Genomic DNA, 26,672 nt, shown 5'->3' with positions numbered 1-26,672 from the left:
ATTATGATATTTAAATGCGCAAGAAAATAAATAAAACAAAAAATGCCAATCTATACTCTGGAAAATATATAATGAATTTCAAAATTAAAGTCAACATGAATTGGCTGCGATAAATTAAAAAAAATAATGATATTTTCTGCAAACTTAAGCAAATTTCTTAGTGAAAGAAAAAAATTTAATAAACCAATAAAATTTAAAAACGAATTTGTACTTTACTCATTGCTTTAATAGTCGTTGTGCTAAGATGCATTCGATTAGGCTGTTCATGGCATTATATAGATTTATGTGATTATTTTATAACAGAAATAATAAATAGCATAGTAATGCATACACCTCTGATCTGGAATAACGATTTATATCTCCGAAAGATGTTGGAGAAAATTATTAGAACCCTACCTGATAATCTCACAAATATTCGTTCCGAACGACATTTACTTATAATGGATACAAGAAACCTTTGTTTTGGATCTTAAAATTTAGTTAGAATAACATTCTGTTTAGAATTACACGAGCATTATTTTGAGAGTGGACTAAAAGTGATCCTTATCTGAATCATTTAACTCCAGTGGCAACTATTATTTAAAATTGGCATTTCAGACACAATGCCATCTGTAATTTTATTAAGAACAGAACTCGTAGATTATTAAGTAAAACAGTACTAAATTAATCAAGAACTCTTTCTTTCCCTTTTTCTAGATGAAACAAATAGGTTTTCAGGGGGAGGGTCTGATTTTTTCAATAAGACTTAGCATTGTAAATTACTGATAAAATTTAAAATATCTATTTTTAAAACATATGAAAAGTCAAAGTTCGCAAAGAAAGTTCACAGTTGGTATCGATAAGATAAAGAATCTATTCATGCTCACAAGACACACAAAATATACCTCGTCGACTTAATTAGGGGATCTATTTCGTTTATCATAAGGAATAAGAAGAACGTGATTTCAAAGCACAATGTATGACTGTCAAATAATATGAGCAGGTACGGTTAGAATGTAATAGGAGCATCAGGCGAATTGATTCAGTAAGAGAAAAATACAAAGCAAATAAAACAAAGTAGGAAAAAACAATATTCATCCCTTTTAAAAACAAAAGAATATTGAAATATCCGTGAAATATTCCTTCTTCTGAAAAATAAAATCACATAGATCAGGAGTTCCCGACATACGGCTGTGAGTTAATTTTTCGTGCGTCTAGACAAGATCTTGTAAGTGCGTATGCGTTTTTATCACAGTTTGTAAACATGCGATGTAGACTTACAATTATATTTAATCTAAATGCTTTTTTTTCCCCCTTCATAAAAGTTACTTTTGGGACCATAAAACCAACTTCATAAAGACCGTACATTGTTGTTTTAGAAGAAATTCAATGCGCCGATGATCATGCGGGTCAATATAAATTAAAAATAATCGTAATCGAATAATTACAAATATTACTTTTAAGTCAAAATATCGGATAATAACATTAGAAGTTATAAATAGTTAAGAGAGAAAATCAACTATATCGTTTAAGTAACATAACGTTCTATTTTAACAACGCGTTTGTCTATCTGGTAAAATCTCATTCAACATTTATATTCTTCCGTTACAAACAGAATGGCGGATTCGTTTTTGTTAAACTTCAATTAACAAAAAGAATGGAAGTAATAAAAGCGAAATTAGTATTCTAAAACATAACCCCCAAACGACTTCCTAAGTTTTTCAAACCAAGAAACTAATTTGAACCATTCTCGCGTCACTCATTACGTTTTATGATTAAACATGATTAGCAGTAGTAATACAAAGATAAATGACATCAGGTAATTATTATTTTTTTCATTTTCTCAAATCACGGTCATCTAAAAAAAAAAACTGAAATATGCGCACTAAAAATATACAAAAAACTCATTGTATCCACTGTTCCACACTTCGTTTATCAACTCTAAATAATTTGACATGAAAATTAAATTCAACTTGCTTCGTAATATTTCTTTGTAAACTATATTGGCTGTTTCACCTCCTGCTGCCAAGGCAAAAAGATTTTGTTTGGATGCAACTCTAGAAAGTGCCACATAAAGTTGTCCATGAGAAAAACATTCTTCGCTTAGATCAATTCCAACAGTGTGAAATGTTTGTCTTTGAAATAATTAAAATCGCAATTTTAAAACTGTTTTTTATATGATTTCAATATAATAAAATCTTCCCCAATAAATGTTCTACAAAATGGTACAAATATCTCCAATAATTAATTCAAGTTAATTTTTGGGACATAATGAGTTTGAATCGCTGTTTAAAATTAGGCGTAAACTAAGAAATGTATCGCATATGCATACCACGATTCTTGCTATTTGCGCATGCGCAATTTGAATAAGTGTATTACGCATGCGCGAATTGTAGTAAGAAAATAACATTGCAATTATAAAGCTCCTTTTTAAATTTTGATATGACTTCAATATACTAAAACATTCCCCAGTAAATGCCCTACAATATGGTAGAAATATCTCCAATATCAGTTAACTATTTCTCAGATTTTTTTTGGTTTAAAAATACAAACGGTTTTATGAGACTTCATTTATACTATGTATAAATATGGGATGATAAATGCTAAGAGGCACCGGTAAGGGCGCTTATTTGCCAATGCATTATATAAAAAGATATACCAGATGAAGAGTGTAACCCTGAATTAAAGGAATACAAATTTGCAATAACACAACTTAACTAAACGAATAACAATATGCGAAGCGTGTATATCTACAGACGGATAATTCTTTGAACGTGTATTTAAAATAGTCTATAAACAAGTATTTAAAGTACTCACAGTAAAGTAGTCATAGTTCGTTGGTCATTTGTATTTATTGTACCTGTTGTGTACGACTAGTTATTCTTGCAACCATGTTGTTGCGGTATTATGCATGAACTGGTATTCAGTTGATTTTGTACTGTAGCTAAGTCTTATTCTAATACTTAATTCACAAGTGAAAAGAGTTCTCTTTTGTTCTTCGCATTCTTATAAAAATGGCTTATTTTTGTACTCTTGTCCTATCCGTAAAGTTTGTGGCGTTCCCAAAGAATACAGATATCTATATCCTCATTCTTTCATCTACGCTGTGGCACAGAATTTGAATTTTACCGAAACCTTGAAAAAACTCTCTAAGAATACCTATAAATGTCCTGACCACAAAAAATTGCCACTATATTCACCTTTCCAGGTATGAAAAAAAGATTTTTCATAAAACCTATTAAATTTAATTTCCTAAATTCAGAATATCTTAGAGAATACCAATAAGCAAAACTTTTTTTCCAGAACATCATCGTACCTTTTAGATGTATTTCAGAATTCAAAAACATATATTTTTTAAACAAATAATGAATTTGAATTCCAAAATGTTTTTTTAATCAAATGAAGACTCATGAAAATAATCACTAACTGGAATTTAAATTTCGTTTCCTTATTAAAATATAGGTCTAATTTCCCAGGTTTTATTAATATCATTGAAATTGTAAAGACAATGTTTTTCTATATCTTAGAATTACATACAACTTTTTAATACAAAAATTTTTCCATCTGGGAGCAAAAATATTGATCTATGGTTTATTGAAAATATTTTATGCCAATTTAATATAAAAGTTTTTTTTTTTTTTTTTTTTTTTCTGTTTTTGTTTGCCACATTTAAAAATGTTTCATTATAAATCTGATTTATTAAACTGGCAGTTTCCAATTTCTTTACAATAACTGAAAATAGTTTAAAATCAAAAATTAAAAAATGGCATTACCACCATTTAAAAAAATATTTTTAACGTAACAGGGACAACATAATAGATCTGGTTTTAAAATGCTTGACTATGATTTATTGCTGAAAACAACTACATCATGATTACTGAGCATTCTTGGTATAACTAAGGATTTTCACATTATAAAAAGTTTGATTATGTTAAAATATTGCTAATCTTTCCTATTAATATGCTAAAAATAATATTCCAAAAATAAAATAAAAATAATAAAATGCTTTCATGCTAAATTCATTTTTTTTTTTTTAGCACACACAGATATCTAACTATATTAATCTAACTATCCTTCATGAAAAAAACTTGACTTCATAATTCCACTTCTATCAGTGAAAACAAATTAAACCAAATGGTTACATATTTAGATTCACATAAAAATAACAATCACGGAAAAAAAAATCTGCCTCCGTTTCCAAAACAAATTTGTCTTTCAAAAATCCTTCAATTTCATGAATGAATAATTGTTGATCGATTCTGCTCGGTCTAGAAAAGTCCAGGAGCCGTCCTTGTGATAAAAAGAAAGTAGAATAATTTTTGTTGAACAGAGCAACCTAGAATATATGTGGCAATAGAAATAAAAAATTTGGCATAGCTTCTATAAAATGGCCCATGCTTTCTTTCTGGAGGTATTAAAGAAAAAGAAAAATAGATAAAGAGCGTAGCTCAGAATTAAAGGATTAATCACAGGAACTAACCACTCATATTCATACTTTGTTTTTAAGAAAGTAAGTAAACACTCCAAAAGCAAATATCCACAACAAGAAATAGTGCATATAGTTTTCTAATTTTCAAATAATGCTAATAAAAAGCATAGAATCTATGGCAGTCTTCCTTCTAATTCCTTACTCACAACTTGTCTTAACAAACTACACATGAATAATGGTATATGGATAGGCAGTGTATTGTAACACTAAAAACACTTGGCAGGCATTCTAAAATGCAATACTTAGATAAATATTCAAAGTACTGGCATTTAGTGCTTTTTTAATAATATCCTTGTACCAGAGACAGAAATAATACTCAATTTAATATCACTAAGTATGGATGTATAACACTTATGGCCAAAATAATTGAAACAAAATATTTTGTTATAAGTGACAGAATACAAAATAACTAATATATTTGCATAAAATGTGAAAACTAAATTAATATGTATTTATTAAAGAAACTATAACCAAAATTGAATGATAAATTTTACAAGCTGCTGATGAAAGCATGATCCTAAAATGCAATGAAACTAATACAAAGTATGTCCATAAATCCTCATTCTGTAAATTTGCTAGTATATCTTTCATTTAGAGAAAATACTAAAACTGATTGTTAACATTATTATTCTTTTAAAATTATATACAGATATGAGTTATCTCTCTCTCTTTCATAAACACATAAGGAAACCAAATTTTATGTAAAATCATTTCAGAATTTATGTTTTCTCTTTCTTTTTTTACAATATGTGATGACAGAAAACTGTAGAACTAAGAAACAAAAATTTCAAGTGATTATGAATATAAGCATTAAATTTTCAATGAAGGAAAAAAATTAAACTTAATATTTAAATCCTTATTTTTGACTCATTCATATCAGCTGAATTTAATTTTTGTATGTAAATAGACAAACTTTTGTTCCAATTCTCAGAATTGGAGTTATTTAAAGCATCCTTTCTGAAACTCTTAAATTTAATCATGAATAGCGAAATATTTTTTCCATATTTTATTGCTGTTTTTTCCCCCTCATCTTTTTATACTCAGCTATGATATGGCATGTAATCATTACCAGTGTGCATTTCATATTTTTAAAAAAATATTGTGTTTCATTCTTAAAACTGAATTTAAATGTTAACAACAGTAAATTCTTTCAATCATAATTATTAGAAATCAAAACATGATTATTTTAAAATGAAATTGTTGCATATTTTACTTCATTTTTATCTATACATGTTACATTTTTGATAGCAAAAGATAAAACATAATAAAACATGCTCTTAACTTTTACAATTGAAGAATAATAAAACATATAATTATGGGCTAATATAAAAGGTCATTTTTGCACTTTATAATCTAAAAAAGTATTAATAATCGTATAAGCTGATTAAGGTAACTGGAAAAATACACTTTTTTCCCCCTTGAGATAAAACTTCTTGATAAGTGTGGCTTACTTATAAGGTACTGCTAATCCAAACTACACATAGACTTTACCAAATCATACTTGACATACGACAACAAAATGTTAAAATATTTTCTCAAATGATAAATATAACATAAATGTTAAAAAAAAATTAATCAATACCGAAGCGATACAAGATTAAGAATTTAATTAAATTAGGTAAAAACTGTAAAACTAAGTAGTCAGGTAATGAATTATATGCCTCGTATATTAAACATGAAATAAGTCAGTTAAAAGCTACAATCGCCCTTATCTATTTATCAAAACTTTTAAAAATGTTTAAAAAATAAATAAATAAAGGTTACATTCAAAAAGAAATATCAATAAATTTTTTCAAGTTCTTTTACACCTATAAAGAATATGTTTCACAGATCAATTTTTATTTGCTTCATCGATAACAAAATTAATGATAAAAAATACTGAAGGTGAAACTGGAGGGAGAAAAGAATACTGGCTCCAACATACATGAAGCACGCTAACTATTTTTGAATTATTACTCATTATTACAGTAACAGTTCAAAAGCATTTTGATTTCTAATAATTATACTGAACACAAATATTATTACAAATGAATATTGTATTTCAAAGATAGTGCACATTCAATAATTTTTCATTAAATGCAAAAAGAACTAAACTAAGATTCATTTTTTTGTACTGATTAAAATCACAAAAAATTTAAATAAAATTGCATAAAATTTTAAATAGATCTTTGAAAATGCAAGTTTCTTGCATTTAAAAAATTTTGCAATATCTTTTTAAAAAAGTAAGAAAAAAAACATAATTTTAGATTTCCTTCGGCTATCAGTAAAATACGTCAACTCCATCAATTAATTATTTTATTTTGGATACAGTGTGCATCGAATAACTTTGAAACTCTCAAGATATATTTCAAAACACCTGTGGATTTAACGTCGAATAATTCTGATATATATCTATCAATTAAATATATTTGAATTATAATCAACAAATTTTTCCTACAATAAATCTGAAAATAAATTACAAAATCAAAGAAAATAATTTTACTATAGTAAAATAAACATTAATTCCACAGCAACTTACGTTTTCCTATTCAGTAACATTGAACACCTACAACGAAATAAAAATGTGTTTTATAACTTGCTTTATTTCCAAAAAAAACACATAATTATATTAATTTCTAATTTCAAACATGACTTTTATCTCTAAAATTAACTTTTCACACAACAAATATTTCGTAAGCAGTAAAAAAAACTCATATTTTATATGGTCATATTACCTTGATTATTTACCTGGCGAAAAAAGGAAGATTACAGTTCATGTTTTTTCTTTACTTCTTTTTCCTTTTTGGCAAAATACGCTCCTATTTTGACAACAAAACCTGTTATGCCATCTACTGGTAAGTAACTGAAGTTAAGATTTTCTAAATATCACGTGATACATGTATTCATGTACTTGGAGGAAATAATTATGAGCTCTAATTTAATTTTCGATTTCCCTCAGCCATAAAACGAGAATACAGATGCACTCATAATTTACCTTTATAGTTTATTCATATGCCAATAAAATAAAAAGATATCTAAGGCATTCCTGAAAACTTTCCAGAGAACGTTTAGGCATAATTCTAGAACCGAAAAAAAAAATATTAAAGACAAAAAAATCACCATTGCTTTAGAACTTTCAATTATTCATCAGATTTATTGTGGGAAATTTACATAAAAACTGATTTCGGTTAAGATCTGAGATCAAATTTAAAGAGACATATTTAGTTTAAAATTGGTTACTTGGAGCATGTTACATTGCATGAGTTAGATTTGTCTAAAACAGATCTCATAGAATGTCATCATATCTCTGGCTCATAGTTTAGCGAAATATTCCCTATTTCGAAGATCTTCAGAAAGAAACTCATAGGGAAAAAAATCAAGATACAGGTATAGAACATAGAAAATCATTACGGAAAACTTTATTGGTATATTAAACATTAATCACTATGCAATTTATGTGTCATTGCTAGATTCATTGCAGAGATTATTTTGAAATGCAAAAAGAAAATATATATAAAGCTTGAAATTTATTGTTAATCTTATATAAAACAATGCCTCAAATTAAACAGTGAAAGCCAACAACATAATACATTTTCTTAATAACATTTTACATTTCAATCGGGAAAGTATTAATTATTCATTAGAAAATAAAATAATAAATTTTTAGCTTAGTGTGAAGAGCAAGAAGAGTTTAGTGAGATTAAATAAAAATTATCTTTTAATCGAAAGGCCATAATTTAAAACAATTAAAATATTAAATGTTCCAATGATAATCGCATACTTAAACAAAGATAAATAATTAGATAACCTAAAATTTTATTAATAAAAAAATGTTAAAACTGTATTAAATAGCATGATTTATAAAAGTTTTCATTTCTCTTCTTTTTTTAATGCCTGATTTTGACTTCTGTGAAATGGTTATTTTTAAACGCTTCCCATAGCTATCAGTAAAATATTTCAAATCTGTAAACTAATCATTTTATTTTAGATACACTGTCCACAGATTAGGTGATAGTGAGATTGGGGAGGGAGCCAATTGTCCCCTGTCAGTAACTGCTAACCTCAACCCTTATTACCGAAAAATTGAGAGTTTATCAACAAGTCTTTACCGCTTCAGAACAACTGAGTGGAAAGTCAAATATCAACGAGTATAATCACTCCAACTCCAACTTAACGTTAATTACTCCAACTTAAAGTTAATAAATTGTAAACAATCGAAATATCCAAATAAAGGTTCAAATCATAAGAATGAGTACATTTGAAATAATAATCGGCAAAGGTGACAAATGCATAAAATGTCACATTTTCCCAGCAACTTTTAGTCAGTACCCCAGGAAATCAATTCGATAGATTTTGACGACATGCTGATTCAATGTCGTCAATTCACCTATAATTTATATTAAATTTAGCAGAATATCCGGCAAAATGGCATTTGAATAAAATGTATCATTTTTGCCAACAATTTTTTATCTTTCAGCTAAGATATCAGCAAGATTTATGAAAAATTGGGTTTATATTTTCATCAGCCATTTCAATCATTGTCAATAGAATTAGTAGGAAAATTGAAATATCTATATTAAATATGAATAAAACAATATAGATGTTGAAAATGTATTAATATTTTATTTTATTTATTTGTTTATTTTAGAATGGCAACGTTATTTAAGAAATATTTTTTGCTGTCTCATTTTGTAAATGGCAACTGGTAGATCAATCCCAAAATGGAATAAACAAAGTTTGAATTTTTTACCGGTGGGATATCGTTTTTCTATTTTAATATAAAAAGCGAAAGAAAACGGTGTTTTTTCTTAGGCAGCTTTAACATTTTTTGGCGTCCGCGACAGGACTTTCTCGAAACAAAATAAATCAAGATGTTTCAAGCAATAAAAGGTTTAAAAAAAGAAGATCTGAAATACGTTGCGTCTGAAATTGGAGAAGACGTATCAGAAGATATTACGATAGTTGGATTAAAAGATCTTATTTTAAAAAGTTGTGAATATAAGAATGATCCAGAATTCGTTCAAGAACTTTTAAGTAATGTTATTTCGGAAAGGAAATTAAAAGAAGAAACCGAAAAAGAAGATAAAAGATTGCAGCTTGAAGCTGAAAAGGAAGATAGAAGATTGCAGCTTGAAGCTGAAAAGGAAGATAGAAGATTGCAGCTTGAAGCTGAAAAGGAAGATAGAAGATTGCAGCTTGAAATTGAAAAAGAAATAGAATTGGCAAGAATACAATCTCAAAATAGAGGTGAGTCATTTTCTGCTAATTCTACTGCTGATTTAAATAATTATAAGAGAATGTTTACACTGCCTAGATTAGAATTTAGACAATTTGGCGACGATATTAAAGATTGGCTCCCATTTTGGAGTCAATTTGAGCAAATACATAAAGATGAGGATATCGCACCAGAAGACAAATTTCAGTACCTAGTTCAAGCAACAATTTCTGGTTCTCGTGCTAGAGAGGTTGTTGAAAGTTTTCCGCCAACTGGCGCCAACTATCAAAAGGCTATTGATGGTTTAAAATCGCGTTTTGGTAGAGAAGATATTTTAGTGGAAGTATATGTGAGAGAATTATTAAAATTAATTATTTCTGTGCAAACAAAAGAAACATTTTCATTAACTTCTTTGTATGATAAGCTTGAATCATATTTACGAGCATTAGAAACATTAGGTGTAACCACAGATAAATGTGCATCCATTTTGTATCCTATGGTTGAATCGTGTTTCCCAGCTGAATTTTTAAAGGCTTGGAATCGTAGTAATATTTCCAGTATTAACTCTGACGCGAAAGGAAGATTGGATAATTTGATGCAATTTTTGAAAACGGAAGTTGAAGGAGAAGAAAGAATATGTTTGGCTGTAGCCGGTTTCGGTTTAGGAAAGGGCCAAGAATACAGACCTTTGAAAAAGAAACAATATAGCTCGGAGAATTTGAGAAATAAAGTACCTACAGCTATAGGTTTGTTAACGACTGCTGCAGATAAAGATGTAAAGAAATTTTGCGTTTTTTTGCGGTGGTAAACATTCAAGTTCAGATTGCTTTACGGCTCAAAAAATGACTCTATCGGAAAGACAAAAAATAGTCAAGGAAAAACGATGCTGCTTTGCATGTTTATCGCCATTTCACGCAGTTAAAAGATGCCGAGCAGTTTTAAAATGCCTGATATGTTCTAAAAAACATTTTCCTATAATGTGTGATGTGCTTGATTCGCAAAAGATGTCTGTAGAGGGAAAAGAAGATAAACCCGCACTAGATGTTAATATGGCTAATTTTAATAAACACAGCCCTAAGATATTTCTTCAAACTCTCAAAGCTAAAGTGGTATCGGATAATAAACAGAAAATTGTGAGGTTACTTTTTGATTCTGCATCACATAAATCATACATTTTGAAAAGTGTAGCTGAAGAAATGAATTATACACCCGTTCGATGTGAAAAATTGGTACATTCTCTTTTTGGTGGCGTTATCACTAATGAATTTAAACATAATTGTTATAAAGTAAAATTGAGAAATTTGATTGGAAATTTCGGCTGTAATTTTGAAGTTCTGGATCAATCTATCATTTGTGACAATATTAGACCGGTTTTTAAAGGTCCCTGGATAAAAGAATTAGAGGAAAATCAGATTAATCTAACTGATATTAGCAATACTTGTGAAGGCATTGATATTCTAATTGGAGCTGACGTTATGGGGAAAATGTTAACTGGCAAAAGAAAAGTCTTATCTTCAGGTCTTGTCGCTGTAGAAACTTTCTTAGGATGGACCTTAATGGGTAAGGTACCACAGGAAGAATCTTCGGAAGAAAACCTGGCTTTAACAGTGCTGTCCTTATTTGTAAATGAAGCTGAAATCACAAATTTATGGAAATTAGATTCAATCGGAATCAATGATCCTGTTGAGAAAAATTCTAAGAACGAGATTGATCTTCGGACCAAGGAGCATTTTCTAGAAACGGTAACAATTAATAAAGATGGTCGATATGAGGTTTGTTTACCATGGTCTGATGATAAGTCACCTTTGCCCGACAACTTGGATTTGGCGAGGAAAAGGCTCGACTACACTACCTCAAAACTTATAGCTATGAATATGTATGAGAAATATGGAAATATTCTTCTAAATTGGTTAGATGAAGACATAATAGAGGAAGTTCCTACCAACGAAATGAACTCTTATGGTAATTATTTACCTCACCGTGCAGTGATAAAACTAAGCAGCAGCACTACTCCAATTCGTCCGGTGTTTGACGCTTCAGCGAGATTAGCAAATTATCCATCTTTGAATCAGTGCTTGGAATGTGGTCCTAATCTCATTGAGCTTATTCCAAATATTCTTCTTCGATTCAGAGAGGGACAGCTTGGCGTTATAGCTGACATCAGGAAAGCTTTTCTGAAAATTAGTATTCGTAAAGAGGATATAGACTTCCTTCGGTTTTTGTGGTGGGAAAATAGAGAAGAAAAGAAATTGAGAGTTTTTCGTCACACAAGAGTTGTTTTTGGGGTAAAATGTAGCCCTTTTCTTTTAGCTTCAGTAATTGAGTACCATATTCAAAAATGTGAAGGATTTGAAAAATCTTTGAAGAAAAGACTTTTGGAGAGTTTCTACATTGATAATGTCGTTACTAGTGTCGACAGTAAAGACCAATTAGATCGATTCATTGACAATTCTAAAACCTTGATGGCAAAAGGTGGTTTTGATCTTAGAGAATGGGAATGGTCTGGCGACTGTGAAACTAATTCAAAGGAAGAAACTCAGGTATTAGGTCTTATTTGGAATAAGAAATTAGACACTTTGAAAATTAACATGAAATGGCTGGATGGCATTAATGTGGAAAAAGTAACTAAAAGGAGTATCTTATCTACAGTACATAAAGTATTTGATCCTTTTGGATTCACTGCACCAGTGATGCTCTGTCCAAAAATAATGCTACAAAAGGCATGGACATTAGGTACAAGTTGGGATGAAGAAGTAACTGGTGAGCTTCGTAAAGAATTTCTACAGTGGTTTCAAGAACTTAAGCATTTGTCTGACATACAGATTCCTAGGTGTGTTCAAGCATCTTCAAAAGATATAAGCAACTGCACTATTCATACGTTTGTTGATGGAAGCAAAGAGGCATATGCTGCTGTTACATTCCTTAGAATAGAAAATAATGGTCGAATCGAGCTATTTCTACTTGCAGCGAAATCTCGAGTGGCTCCTTTAAGAGGCACAACTATCCCAAGAATGGAACTTCTTGCAGCGGTGATTGGAGCGAGGCTAGCGAATTCAGTTGTTGAAGCTCTTGGTTGGAAAAATGTTACGATATATTACTGGAGTGATTCTACAACAGTGCTTGCATGGATATTACGAGAAGAAAATTGGTCTGTCTTCGTTAGGAACAGAGTCCAAGAGATAAGGAAGTTGAGTAATCCTACATCATGGAGACACATACCTGGTGATAAGAATCCGGCAGATTTACCTTCCAGGGGCTGCAAGGCAAAACATCTAGTCTCCCTAAGATGGTGGGAGGGTCCACAATGGATGAAAAATGCTTTTGAATTTCAAAACATTATGGGTTCCACCAACCATGATTGGAATGAAGAAGAGATTAGAAAGGAAAAGTCTATGACGACTTTTATATTATCAAATAATGAAGCCTGTGGTGTTGCAAACTGGTACTACAGATATTTTTCGAACTATGATAGAATAGTTCGTCTTGTTGCATGGATCCTCCGCTTCATGAACAACTGCAAAAATATAACTGAGAAGAAGCATGGTGAATTAACCGCTACAGAATTTCAGGAAGCAGAAATGAAGGTTTTATTTATGATACAGAATGAGTCTTTTCTCCCAGAAGAAGAAAAGAGATTAAAAACCCTACAAGTATTTAAAGACGATCTTGGCATCATCCGTTTGAAAACTAAAATTATTTATCGCAAGGACAGTGAAGATTTTCTTAAACCTATTGTTCTTCCTCCGAAGCATGAAGTGGTAAAGCGGTTAATCTATAATGCTCACGTTAAGAACTGTCATGCTGGAGTCCAGATACTATTGAATGCACTTAGAGAAAAGTACTGGATCCTAAATGGAAGAAAAGCGGTGAAACATGTGGTGGCCAATTGCATTACGTGTAAAAGATATAGCTCAAAGAACATAGAAGTTATAAGTCCCCCCCTTCCAGAAAATAGAGTAAAGGATGCTGCGGTGTTTCAGATAACTGGCGTTGATATGGCTGGACCTTTATTCCTTAAAGACAAGAAGAGCTGGGTTCTAATTTTTACTTGTGCAGTGTACAGAGCAGTTCATTTCGAGCTTGTTACTGCTGCATCGACTGATGTTTTTTTAATGGCCTTTAGGAGATTTGTTTCTCGCAGAGGAAGATGCACAACAATATACTGCGATAATGGCTCCAATTTTGTTGGAGCAGCCAACTATTTAAAACAACTGGATTGGAACCGTATCCAAAAATATGGAGCAATAAACTCTATTGACTGGAAGTTTAATCCTCCAACTGCTGTCTGGTGGGGCGGATGGTGGGAGAGATTAATTAGAATTTTAAAAGATCTTTTGAAGAAAGTGTTAGGACATGCACGTCTCAATTATGAGGAGATGATAACGGTTTTGGCAGACTGCGAGCGTGTAATCAACTCAAGACCTCTAACTTACATTTGCGAAGAGGAAACTATAAAACCAATTTCTCCATCGATGTTCATACAAGATGTGCATGAATGCAATCTTCCTGATATAGATGCTGTAGAGCAAAATTATGTGAGCAATAGATTCAAATACAGACAAGCAGTGCTTAAAGACTTAAGAAATCGTTTCGGATCTGAGTATTTGGGTGCTCTCATACAGCGTAGAAATAAAAAATCAAGAAAATGTACAGTTACTGTTGGTGACATTGTTATGGTGGGAGCAGATAATAAAAAGAGACTTGTCTGGCCTTTAGGTCGTATCACAGAAATCATACCAGGTAAAGATGGACATGTACGACTTGTTCGAGTGCAAACTTCACAGCAGAATTTCCTGCGACCAATTCAAAGAATATATCCATTAGAGTTAACATCCTCTGATGACTTCTCCACTTCGATGACACCAGATGATTTGAATAAGTCAAATGACATCACCAAAACTTCTGACAGTACTTGTGGCAACGAGATGAAATTTAGTAGAGCCGGAAGAAGAATTAAATTGCCAGAGAGACTGAACTTGTGATTTATTTTGTTTTTGATTGGACATTTTCACATTAATTTTCATTTTTATATTTAAAATATTAATTGAAAATTTGTAAAACGTTGCCATTTATTGAATCTCTTAACTGTGTTTAACTAATAGTATTATATTTTGATTATTATTTATAATCAAAAGGTGGGAAGATGTTGAAAATTTATTAATATTTTATTTTATTTATTTGTTTATTTTAGAATGGCAACGTTATTTAAGAAATATTTTTTGCTGTCTCATTTTGTAGATGGCAACTGGTAGATCAATCCCAAAATGGAATAAACCAAGTTTGAATTTTTTACCGGTGGGATATCGTTTTTCTATTTTAATATAAAAAGCGAAAGAAAACGGTGTTTTTTCTTAGGCAGCTTTAACAATAGATATTGTCTTTCATTCAGATTTCCTATAATAATTTGGAAAAGAAGCGACATTTTTAATTATCCAGTTGCTATTTCCCTGGAAAAAATTTACGATGTTTTCTAATTTATTGATCTTCATTTCATTACAATAATTCTCTGACTACAATCGGGTTTATAGTTAATACAATTTTAAAATAATGATTGCATAATAATTATAGTGAATTTAAAACTATTTGGTTTCTTGCAAAGCGGATAAATTAGCCAATCAGTTTCTCACCTAGGAAGAAATTAGCGAATTCGGATCAGTTAATAAGTTAAAGTGATTTGTCATTTTTTCTTTGCAGTATCTCTCGAAAATTGAAAAGGAGGAGAGACAAATTTTGATGACATATGAAGAAGTCCTGAGGTTTCGTGCGAAATAAAAATCATATTGCTGTGGTTAAAGTCATTCTGAACAATGAGTTTTTTTGTAGTCATTTGAAAGTACAAATTTAATTATAATCACCTTGCAGAAGCAGTCGTCGACAAACTACTTTTAAATATCTAGAGTTGATGCGGTCGTGGCAAGTTATTCCAGAAAAGCAAAACTATATTTAAAATTCGTTCAATCCAAAAACAGCACATTCTCTTAACACTTTGAGCCTCAGTAAGGAGTATAGAATACGAGAATAAGTAAATAATGTTAGGCCAAATAGACATTATTGAATTTGCAAAGCGCGCCAACATTCTGATCTCTAATCAGCATTGCCCCTACTTGCTCCAGCAGTTTCCATTCATCTTGAATTAGTTAGTTCGATCGTGCTGCACATATACATGTCTGAAACGCTTTGGATTCTCATTCTGTAAGCCAACCTGAGTTTCATGAGACATCAGAAAATTATTCTTCTCAAACAATATTCGACAATTTTTGAAAAAATTATTCATTTAAAGAAAATAAAAAAAAAAGGTATATTAACATAATTTTCGAAACTGACATAAAATTTAGAGAGGTTGTCTATTAAAAGCCCGCCGAAACAAAACAAACTCTTGAGTCTAGGCCAGGAAGACAGAAAAATCCCTGTATAGATATTACTAGATATTACGGTTTAAAGCATGAAGTGTGAGTGTACGGTGATGAAGTAGATCAATTCGGGGGAGAATTTACAAGACCATAATGCAGAATATAAAAATGGCTACTGCAGCTATTTTATGCTCTTTGAATACTGGAACCATAATTGCTAAGAACTGCTATAATTGAATGAAATAAATTTCTATTTAGATCTTGGACGATTTTTTGAAATATAAGGCTACTGCATGCGAAATGTCAGTTTCAAAAATGCTTAGAGAAATATAACGTCAGCATTCTAAAAATATTTATGGTGTTATGATTATAATATTTAAAAAAAGAAAAGAAAAAAAAGAAAGAAGACAAAAACATACATTCTCTTCTATTAAATTTTTCATGAGTTTTCCTTTCAAATTGTAACTATTCATTAAAATATTTTTTTTGTAAATAAAAATTGAGTTAAAAATTAAGTTTATATAGAACTAGCTATTACCCGCAACTTCGTTCGCGTGGAAATTGTGATGTATATATATAAGAACTGATCTAGGCATCTTGCGCCTCAATCAATGTCTAAGCTCCGCTAACGATTAGATCATTGTGATTGCCATCCAGCCTATGCATGGTATCTTCCTTGCGTCCTTGTATTTATCCAACAGCTGGATGAGTTTGATAGTCCGAAAGTGCTCACTAAAATTGCAAACAGGTCATTGTGAGTAAAACGACAAACGCGCCCATCACCACTTGGTTGGCGCGGATGTCCTGCAGACTGCTGTTTAACGCCTCAAATGCACACTTGTGCTAGATTGTGCACTCGCCCCATAATATTAACTTGCCCTGCTGCAAAAGGACTCACTGGCCGCTATTTTTGGTGATGTTACATGTTGGGGTATTTTTGCTTGCAAGATTAAGCGGCAGTTTGAAAATGGAATGTGCCGTCCGGTCATCGTTAAGTAAAGGTGCAGCAATGCCCGAGGAAGCTACAGCCAGAGCTATATTGCCGTTCTTACGGAGTTGGGCTAGCAGAAGATTCAAATCAAGTCCGTATTTTTTCAATTCCTACTATTAGCTCACACTCTCCCTAATATATATATATATATATATATATATATATATATATATATATATATATATATATATATATATATATATATATATATATATATATATATATATATATATATATATATATATGTTCAATTTTCAATCGTTAATAAAATACTTTTTATTCATCCATTCAAGTTCAAATACATTTTTTAAAACTTGTAGTGGATGACACTTGATGTTAATACAGTTTTTTAATATTAATTAATTAATTTGGCCAGTAATTTCTATTTGGTCGCCAAAGTCGCCAAATTCGTCACCATGTCACCAAATGGTCGCCAAACTCTGAGATTAATGACGCGACATCCGATCATAAATAATATATCTATCTATACTTATATAAAGCTTATTTGTATGTGTGTGTGTTGGCGCTCTACAGGCCAGACCGTTTGACCTACAGCTATTAAATTTGGTACATGTATACCTTGGAGGTCTGGAATGTGCACCTGGGGTCCCTTTATTGAATTTTGAATTAAAATTTCAGGTATAATTAAAAACTAACTTTCCCGCCCAAAAAATATTTTCATTTTCCCCACCTCCAAATGAGTAAGGCTTCAGTTTTTTTCTCACACTAACGAGGCTAGGGTTAACATTTTTTGGCCGATTATTTCAAACGATTCTGTTTATTTTCTTAATGTTTGATGCATTTAAAATTAAACATTATTAATTAATCGATCTTTCAGATTCATTCTGAAGTACTTTTGAATTAAAATAAAACAGAATAAAGGAAATTAAAAATTTCTAATCTGCATAGCGTTACCCCAACTGGCGTAGAAAAATTCACTCATTTGCGTTACCGTAACTGGCTTTGAAAATTCACGAATGCGCATTATGTTCTGATTGTTGACAACGGATTCAACGAATTTCCAACGGGTTCGTACTTGATTTAAATAATTTTTAGGTTAGTTGTGTACTTTTGTAATTAAACTGTATTTATGTTAGTTATATATTTTTTGTATATGCTTATAGTTTTATGTCGTTTTTTTAAATAGTTTATTTTAACCTATTTAAAAAACGACATTATTTTAAACGATTGTGTTTATTTTCTTAGTGTTTGATGCATTTAAAATTAAACATTGTTAATTAATCGATCTGCTCATGATGAATCTGAGAAAATTTTGTTGACAAATTCTTGAGATGTTATATAAATTAAGATATATATTCTTTAGTGCCCATAAAGTTTAAACACTCAGTGACTCTGTTTTCAGTAATCATATTATAAAAAAAATGCTTTGTTTCAGTAAAAAATATTATTAAAATAATTGTAGATTCATCCTTTCCACTTTAATTTAAAGCATAAATTCTACGGGAGTTAACAGAAACTTAGAGAGATTCATATTACGTTATGACTGAAGGCCTTTATAATATTATGAGTGAATTATATGACTACTAAAATTTGAAGTTTTAAAATATTTTGATAAAGAAGTTTTAAAGTAGGAATTGCATAAAATATTTAATTATTAAAATTTTAACGAACATTAAGATTGGCGAACCGACTGGTTGCCAAAGGCGGCTAGTATAACTAATAAAAAGAAACTAAAATAATTTTTGTTGTTTTTGACCCAAGTAGGAATTGACTTAAATTGTTTTTTTATATATTACTTGTTTAAAATGAATTCTATTTTATTTATCGATTGAGATAGCTAGAACAGTATAATACACATAATTTTTAAACTTTAAATTAAAATGAAGATACAGTTGTCAACAATAAGAAAAAACTGTTCATACGTGAATTTTCAAATGCAATTGGAGTAACAGAAATGCGTGAATTTTCTATGCCAGTTGGGGTAATGCAATGCAGATTAGAAATTTTTAATTTCCTTTATTCTGTTTTATTTTAATTTAAAAGTACTTCAGAATGAATCCGAAAAATCCATTAATTAACAATGTTTAGTTTTAAATGCATCAAACACTAAGAAAATAAACAGAATCGTTTGAAATAATCGGTCGAAAAAATGTTAAGCCCAACCTCGTTAGCGTAGAAAAAAAAAGAAAAAAAGACTGAATCCTTACTCATTTGGCGGCGGGGAAATAAAAACATTTTTGGCGGGGAAGTTAGATTTTAATTAATAAAAAATTAACCGGAATAAATAGTAGCCTATGTCCTATTCCAGACTATAATCTATCCCTGTGCTAAATTTCATCCAATGGGGTCAATTCATGTGACGTAAAAGTCACATGTCATGTACCTCTTGCGCATGGCATTTAAGTTTCATCCGCACCGGTTTCGTCGAGCAGTCTGCCATTAACGTTCTCCGCCGAGTATGAAGCGAATTTTTTGTTTACATTTGAAGTTCCAATTTTTGAATCATTTTCTTTCCTCTTATTATGTGTTAACTGAGGAAATATTGGTGTGCTGATGGATGCATGCTTTAATGCGAAACACAAGAGTGACTGTCATGATAAAATGTTTTCTTATTTTCCTTTCAACAATCCTGACTTAGGTTGATAGCTTTATAGATTGTTTCAAGCCTTCGAAGTCGGTGATATGCTCCGATCATTTTGAAGAATTCATTTAGTGTGTGTCCATTTATTAAATAGAGCTGTTCCAGTAATTTGTTAGAAAAACTCTTCGAAGAAAAAGAAATCGGTAAGCGATTTGCCATCAAAAATAATCAAACAAAATCGTGAGTGCATTTCTAATTTACTTTATTCACATTTGTTGAAATTTCTGATAATTTTGAATATGCTTAGAAGGTTTTCAAATGTTTACATGAATATTACATTGCATTTTTCTACAAAATTTTATCTAAATTTAATTAACGTTAGTAAACAAATTCCTGTTGCAAAAATAACAACTGCTATAATGCTAAACTTAGGTGGAAGTGAATAAATTTCTTAAAGATTTATTTAGTAAGTGAATCCTTTACCAATTACTGAAAATCCAATTTTCTTATTGACTGTTATATATATATAATTGATGTATTTTATTAAAAGTGTTCCTAATTTGATAAATTGAATGCTATATATAAGAAATATATATATATATATATATATATTAAGTTTTGAAAACACATGTCATTTAGTTAAATATATAAATGCAAGAGAATTGATTACTAAGCAAAATTATATGAATTCTGATTTCAGTGGAATGTACTCTGCTTCTTCCCAGACTATTACTTTTTCTGAAATAATCGACAGGATCAGTAATTTGCAAAATGAGCTACAAGAACTTCAGGATTCTGTAAGAAAGAAAGAGATTCATTCCAGAAAATATTGGACTCTTTTTTTTTTTTTTTTTTTTTTTACTATTTCATTAACATATCAATCTTGAATTATAAAATTCTGTAAAAGCATAAAAATATTTCTTTCAACTACTGTTTACATCCTATTTTAATTCTCTCTCTCTCTCTCTCTCTCTCTCTCTCTCTCTATATATATATATATATATATATATATATTTATCATGACCTTATTCTTGTTTATTAAATTTACTGTATTATATGTTTTTGTTTTATTTTATGATATTCATTCAATGTAATTTTTATCAATGTAACTTTAGCATTAAAAAAAATTCATAAATGTTCCGCTTTAAAAGTATATTGTTCAACATTATGTTTTTATTGGTGATTAAAAAAATGTTGCTCAGTATCTAGGATGTTTCTGTTGAATAAAACTGATTTCATCATTTACATTGACATTCTTGTAATACTGTGTTTATATAATTTCTAAGTGTCTGGAAAAATAAATGTTGATAAATAGTAAATAGTTTTTATGAATTAGTAAGTGCATTAAAATATCCATTTGATCCTGTTTTTCCAAATAATTATCATATATATATATATAGTTTTGTAATGTATAAATAAAAATTATGAAAATGTGATTTTGTTTGTTTTCCTTTAATGATTTCTACAAATTAAAATGAAACAACTGATTCATAAGTTGCATAGATTTAAAAAAAAAAAAAAAAGGTATACATGCCTTTTATATTTCATAATTTGAAATTGTAAACATAATTTATTCAATATATACTAATTTGAGTTTTATGTTCTTTCCTCTGAGCAAACTGAAAATATCAAAATCTCAATATTTATAAAAGTAATTACATAAGAAAAAAAATATAATAATTTTATTAGTAAGCTTTAAAATATTAACTTATCTAAGACTAATAATTATTTTTAAAAAGAACTAACTGGGGGAACTATATTCATAAGATTCAACATTCAATAATATTTAAATATGTAAAAAAGAACATATGTAATTTTTCAAAAAACACTGCCATAGTCATTTGTCAAAATGTATCCTTTGGATAAAAAAGGAAAGAATATAGCGGCACCAAACTAATTAAAAAGCGATGTTAATTAATTATGCAAAACAATATTTCCATTGAAAATACTAATTAAAATTTTAAAATAAAAAATAAAATTACATAACTATGAAAATTTGGATTAAATAATTCAAAATAATATCTTTTTTTAAAAAAATCAGAAGTTTTTAATAATTGATCGGCTAGCGTAATATTTACTAAACGATGGTTTCATCAACGTTATCGGCAGACATCATGACATGCGCAGAACGGTTGGAAATTGAGCAGAAGTGGTTTGTTTGGTACATGACACGTGACCGTGAATTGACCCCATTCCGTTCAGCTGTTCTGACGTGATTGACTAACAAACAGAGGTAAACAAAGGAATTTATCGCCTATGCATACCACAACTCTTGCTATTTGCACATGCGCAGTTTGAGATTTTCAAACTGCGCATTTCATTTTATACTTCATTTTATACTTTTCATTTTTGGGTAAATTATATTTGTTCGTTGAGGTAAATTCCCATCCCACCTTTCAGTCCCTAAAGAGTTACGGGAGTATGATTGATTTCGACTGTGGAATAATCTGAAAAACGGTCTTTTGATTATTAACATTTGTATATATAATTATTATAAAATGCTTAGATAGAGCCATTAAATGAATTTTTTCTAATTATTAACAATACCCATGTTAGACAGATGTTCCTCGTTCTGAAAAACGTAAACGAGTCTGTAATAATCTTTGTTTTAAAATCCAGTCTTAAAATATTTTCATGACTGATTCTCGACAATTAGATTGCTATCGAAAACTCGGAATGAGCGAAAGTTCGATCGAGAACCCATCGAACAAGTTTTGAAAGGGTTTGGAATTTCTAAAAGCCACTAATGGTCAAACCTTTAAAAGGCGTTGATTTCTTTTCCATTGTCCATTCCTGCGTACCTTAAGGCGCTGGGGAAGAGATTTCCATTCACATAAAAGGTATTTTCATAATATTTCTTTCCCCATGTTCGAATAAGTGGATAAATATGTTATATGTTTAGAAAGGATGTTATGGCTGACGATTAAGCTTTTGCATTGCAATTCTGTCTAGCATTGAATACGCTGATACTAATCTCCGTTAAATGTATTATTGTAAACTTGTCCAGATTGTATGAGAATACACATAGCTTCATATAAGTACTAAATTTTTAATTGCAAAGCTCTACTGAAAATTTTAATTTTGAGCTGCTTTTTTATATTTGTTTATATCTTGAACATAGAACATGATAATTATTAATAATACTAATTTTGAGCAAAGCTTTTTATCATGAACAATCAATCCTGAAATCTTTGCTATATTTAGTTGTTATCTTACGATAAGGTATAGAATTTGTATTCCTTACGAAAGGAAGTTACATTTTAGTTTGAAATTTATTTAATAAGAATATTTGTTTAATTGGGTTACTGTATCCGTCCTCTTTTCTGCCTAGAGCAACAATATGAAGATTAAAAAAAAAAAAAAGACGGACAACCTTGACAGTAAGAATTTATTATAGCAAATTAATCCTTTTCAGAATTTTAAAAAAACATCAGAACAAAATAAAAAAAAAAGACTTTCTTTTAAATCGAATTTTATAATATTTAATTTTGTGCACAACAATGTACATACGAAAGTAAATTTTTAAAATGCATTAAGAAATTTAGACTTATAAAAACCTGTATAATATGCTTGTATTTGCAAGTGGGTAGAACTTCCACTCAATGATTTTGCTTAAAGCAACATGCACATTTAGCTTTTTAATTTCACAAACGTTATAAACGTGCAAAACGACTACATTTGAATGAAATAAATCGTGTCTGTCTCTCGCGATTCCTTTTATCTCATCTTAACATCTTAAGATAATTTCTCTTAACTAGCAGTGGTTCCCAAACTTTTTCGATTATCGGTACTAGTACTACATCTTTTTAAGCACCAAATATAAATCTCCTGCAAGTAGGCATTTTCTACATAATAATCAATAATTTTTGGGCAAATTTGTAATAATAAATAAAGTATTTTACGGCATTTAAGAATTAATTTAAAAAATTAATAAATAATAATTTTTATTTGTGTGAATGACGTTTTTTTATCTTTATATAATTTATAGTCCAATGTAGTTAAAAAACGCTATTATCAACACTTCCATTTCTTATACAGATTTTGTAAAAACAGCAGCACCGAGAAAATAATAGCAAATGAAATTAAACTTGTTTGAGATTTAATTTTTTATAAGACATTTCGCCGCACCTTTATGGGTAAATCGAGTTTGTAAAGCTTCGGGGAGTGGGGGGTAGGTGGAATAATATTTGAGAATCATAACGCAGTGGGCTAATTTTAAGTATCTCATTCTCAAGTCATTTTGTAATATAAACAAAAGCAAACTGAATACTGGAATATAGAAGAATCTCTTTTTTGTGGATTAAAGTGAGCTGGAATATTAGTCATTAAAAATTATGCTCATTTCTGATAGTCTTCTTCATTCAGACACCATTTAATTTCTGCCTTTATTCGTTCATATCAGTTTTGAAACAATTCATTTATTAGTGGGTTACTTTAACTTCCCATTTGCTGGTGGCCATCATTGAATTGAATCCTCTGTATTATTAAACCAAACGAATATAAAGTGAAATGGCTGTATATTTCATAGTAAACTATGTAGTTGTTTTCTAAATAAAGCAGAAACGTTCTTTATTTTTTCCTTTCTTCTTAATAGACCCAATAGTTAAATTTTATAGATTAAACAAATATCACTCAAAGTATGGAATATTTTTCCTGGTCAGGTCTTTGTTCTCAAAATATTTATGATAAATTCTTGATATTATTTACCAAACGGAAATAAATTGAAATACCTATGTATTTCCTAGTGAGTTATGAAGTTGCTTTCTAAATAGAACAGAAAGGTTCACTACTTTTTCCTTAATTTTTAATAGACCCAGTAACTAATTATATAGATTAAACTAATAGCACCCAAAGTGTTGACTTCTGTTCTTGCTGAAGCTCTTCTTAAAGGTGTACGTATACCTCAAGATATTCACGATCTTATTTAGGTTAGTTCCACTTCATAGTCCAGTGTAGCTCGCGGGAACTAACAAGCAAGTGATTTGCACTATCTTTGCTGTACATCAACCCATAATGTACGAATAAAATCCATAAAACACATAATGTACGAACACAGAATATGTGTTGGTACACTAATGGACATGATTGTTTGCAAGAACAGTCTGTCATTCTAGCAGCTGCATTTATTATTTTTTATATTTCATGAATCCAGAGGTAGGTTTAACTATACTGCTTTAAATCCAAAAAGAGTTTAATCTTTTATTTTTCAACAGTGATTATTAACCGCACTGATAATTATAATATGTTCAATATATTTTTATATGCACTAAAAATGTTTTATTTATTTTAATAAAATTTATACCAAAATTATTGATTACTTTGCCCAAAATACTTACTTGAGTTTCATAGAGGCCATTCAGTAAGGGGAACAGGAATCTACAAAGTTACGAAATCACGGGACTAGGCCATCATTAGAAGTAGAAAACAACAGAACAAGTTAATAGAAATGTATTCAGAGGGAGTCATTTATTTTCTATTCAGAAATGCATTCATCGGAATTTAGAAGTATGATAATTGAATATATTGGAGTCATTCTGTATTTTTCTATTGGGAAATTTCATAAAAAATATTGAACTTTGTTTTGAAATTTCTGAAAAAAAAAATGTATTTAAATCAGGAACTGTCTTTTGAAGAAATTTTTAATAGATGAAATGTGTAGAATGATAATATTTCTACAACTGTTTAAAAGTATGCAAGTATGACATTAGAATTATTTGACAAATTGATATGCGTTTTTAATTCTACATTTTCTTATTTGATTTTTTTGTAAGAATAGTGGGTTTTTCGTGTGATATAGTTGCGAAAAAATTGCGAATAAATAAACAAAAGCAAAGACATTGGAGGTATTGGCACAACCTCGATTGAATGTTCTTTCAGTTGACGAACTGTTATCTCAACATAATCTTTGCGAAAGAGATTATTTGTCAGAATGACGATTTTGAAAATCTCAATTACTAATGGATTACAAAGCATTGATCAGCAGATATAATGTTTTTCCTAGAATGAATTTTTTTTTCAAACGTTAATCAAGAAACAATCATTTAATGCTGTAATACTTAGGAATAATCTGTAATGATTACGAATCAAAGACAATTCACTTCCGCTTATATTCGGAAGTAGAATGTCTGCAGAAAATCATAAGCAGGAAAGATTTGACAACAATTTGTTTTACTTTCCGTAAAGAGTTATACAATGCCATAACACTTCTCGCCTATGAATAAAAGAAATATTTTAATTACTCTCAGGAATCAATCAATGCGTCAGGTTTGATTATTAATATTTCCTTGGTATATATTGTATAATAAAAAGATCAAAACTGATATTAAAGTTAAGAAATGCAATTATTATTCCTTTCAATTATAATGTTATATTTCGCTTCCATTTCATTGATTATCTAAAAATACAAATATCAAAAGGTGAATTTCATGCGCAAATATTTTCCTTCTTATAGGAACAAAAGTTATTAGAATGAAATAAAACTAAATTTCTGCAATCAAATCCTTCAAAATAACACATAAGTGATTAAAATAACACTTTATGTTAAATGTCTTCATGTGAGAGATTTCGCCAATTGAAATTAGACTAATCCATGATTAAAAATAAAACCGATACTAGTTATAGGCAATAAAAAGTTTTTTGCTATTTAATTGAATCTTGCTGTGCTTAAATAAATAGCTGAATATCCAAAATATATTATGACAGCAAGTTTTGACGACATTGAGGTTAACAACATGAGTTCGACAATGAGGTCCGATTTCATTATTATTAAATATATTTTAAAGACACAAAGATACTTAACGGAACCAACATTTCATTAGTTGCCTTTGTTGCACTTTTTAGAATTAAACCGGCTACTATACAGTAAAAAGAAGACTAATAATACAGATTCTGATTATTCTATTGAATTCTGATCTAATTTTGTTCTTCTGCCTCTTATGTATATGTAAATGAAACACATCGGAAACTAACATCTTAATCCAGGTGTTAATGTAGGGAAACTGATTTACCAATAACATTTATACGATTCTTGAAAAATATGTATCTGTTTTATGAAGTTTATGAAGTTTCTTTTTCAAAATAACTCAGACCATCATTCTGACTGTTTTTTAAAAATATATTTTAAAAAG

The 26,672-nt window shown here is 29.6% G+C and overlaps 2 protein-coding genes across 4 annotated transcripts in view; one reads left to right on the top strand and one right to left on the bottom strand.

Annotated features, from left to right (window-relative positions):
* Positions 1 to 7,257, bottom strand: part of LOC129968567 (uncharacterized) — a 51,921-nt gene extending 44,664 nt beyond the window's left edge. Inside the window, exons 1-2 of one of the 3 annotated variants that reach the window (XM_056082582.1) lie at positions 7,183 to 7,257; positions 6,987 to 7,013 (exon numbers count right to left, since the gene is read on the bottom strand). The gene's annotated coding sequence lies outside the window, so the exon portion shown is untranslated. Of the gene's footprint in view, positions 1 to 6,986; positions 7,157 to 7,182 lie in introns of those variants that run through there. The other 2 variants (XM_056082584.1, XM_056082581.1) reach the window with 2 other exon arrangements.
* A 3,961-nt stretch (positions 7,258 to 11,218) lies between these two features.
* On the top strand, positions 11,219 to 15,434 carry LOC129969085 (uncharacterized). The gene is made up of 4 exons (XM_056083494.1): positions 11,219 to 11,423; positions 11,577 to 13,246; positions 13,412 to 14,197; positions 15,357 to 15,434. Exons 1-4 carry the CDS (start codon positions 11,219 to 11,221, stop codon positions 15,432 to 15,434), a joined length of 2,739 nt encoding a protein of 912 aa, XP_055939469.1.
* Positions 15,435 to 26,672: the final 11,238 nt, after the last annotated feature.

The sequence above is a fragment of the Argiope bruennichi genome, chromosome 5 (genome assembly GCF_947563725.1).
Source record: "Argiope bruennichi chromosome 5, qqArgBrue1.1, whole genome shotgun sequence".
Lineage (NCBI taxonomy): Eukaryota > Metazoa > Arthropoda > Arachnida > Araneae > Araneidae > Argiope > Argiope bruennichi.
The sequence above is the reverse complement of the archived record's forward strand: the minus strand, read 5'-3'. Positions and strand labels throughout refer to the sequence as shown.